This window comes from Phanerochaete carnosa (assembly GCF_000300595.1).
Source record: "Phanerochaete carnosa HHB-10118-sp unplaced genomic scaffold PHACAscaffold_350, whole genome shotgun sequence".
Taxonomy (NCBI): domain Eukaryota; kingdom Fungi; phylum Basidiomycota; class Agaricomycetes; order Polyporales; family Phanerochaetaceae; genus Phanerochaete; species Phanerochaete carnosa.
The window spans coordinates 2,600-4,103 of record NW_006767977.1 but is presented as its reverse complement, the minus strand read 5'-3'; the positions used below and the strand labels follow the sequence as shown (position 1 = coordinate 4,103).

The 1,504-nt window shown below is 53.6% G+C and overlaps 1 protein-coding gene across 1 annotated transcript; it reads left to right on the top strand.

Moving 5' to 3' along the window:
* Positions 1 to 96: 96 nt before the first annotated feature.
* On the top strand, positions 97 to 885 carry PHACADRAFT_266208 (uncharacterized protein; the record flags this gene model as incomplete). The annotated part of the gene is made up of 2 exons (XM_007402701.1): positions 97 to 385; positions 462 to 885. Coding segments are annotated over exons 1-2 (436 nt in total), but the record flags the coding sequence as incomplete, so codon positions are not given.
* Positions 886 to 1,504: the final 619 nt, after the last annotated feature.

Genomic DNA, 1,504 nt, shown 5'->3' with positions numbered 1-1,504 from the left:
CCTCTTGCGTACGACTTGCACCTTAACTTCTGAGGTATGGATTTGATTGCAGCTATGCGTCCTCAGAAATAGCTTGAACGCTCTACTCATCTGTTTAGTTCTGCAGAAACCGACGTTAACACGTCATGTCGGAGTCACCGATATCACTAAATCGATCTCCAGATGTCTGGTACGACGACGGGAACGTTGTCTTGCAGGTAGACGACACTCTGTTCAAATTGTATAAAGGGATCCTCAGCAACGAGTCGGCTGTATTTCAAGACATGTTCTCGCTGCCGCAACCGGACACTGGCGTGGAGTCATACGACGGGTGTCTTCTTGTCAAACTCCATGACGATCTCGTTCACATGAAACTGTTCCTCTTGGCTACTTCCCCTCCCTACGAGTAAGTTTTTGACAGAATTTGCGGATGCGGACACGATCTTTGAACAAGATGCTGACCTCGAACTATGGTGCGGCAGATTCCTTATCTCAGGGTACCTGCATCGAATACGCCATGATCCTGCAGATGGCTTGCGCAAACGAATTATCACCATCCTGCAATGCACCTACCCGGACACTCTGGAGGAATGGGAACTCGTCGTCCGAGCGGGATCGCATCATTTGTCCACGCATCTGCTGCACAGACTTCCGCTAGACGATATCGACTCTCACATCGCCATCATTAGCGCAGCAAGGAACGCCGACGCGCAAGTCCTCATTCCCGCCGCATGAACCGTCTGTTTCAGCGCGACATTGAGACGATCGTCACCGCCGCACGCACATTCGGCCTAGACGCGACGCTCTCGCGCACGCACACGTTCACGTTGCTCTTCTCCAACGACATGCGCATGTACGACGAGTGCCGCTCCGTCCCCCAGTGCTACGCCGTCCGACGCATCTTCCTCCACCTCCTTGAACGGCCCGGGTCGGCACACTGCGTCATGAACTCGTTCGCTATCGTCATCTTCGCGGAGGGGAGGCCCGTCCACAACCTGTGCAGCCACCGTCGCAAGGCCCCCCAGGCTTCGTACAGAAGCGGCCGGAAGAACGCCTGGGAGGAGCTCCCGGCTTGCTTCAAGCTTCCACCGTGGCGCACTCTGCACGAACGTGCAGCGCAAGCGGATGCAGGAGGTACCACTGAAGAGGAGCCTCTAGAGGCAGCGACAGTTTGACAATATCTGTGTAGATGCGTGATTTTGCTGAGGCTGTTAGCTTGTTTATGATAGTAAATTATATGGTGTCATGAATTTGGTACGATGAATCTGTCCGCATCAATTGATGCGCCCGAGGGTAGCGCTACCGATGGCCGCCCACTACTCGGCCAGACCAGGAACTCACTCGAGCTCTGTGGACACCCCCCACCGGTTTCCACTAAAGCTATATCCGAGATACACTTACATCAGACTCGGATACAGACTGTCAGGCAATAAGCCATAAATAGAATGAGAAATGGGAGGAACATTGGCGGGATTTTGCCAAAGTGCCCAAATTTGGAAGCTGGCTGGTGCCTCCTCAACACTCT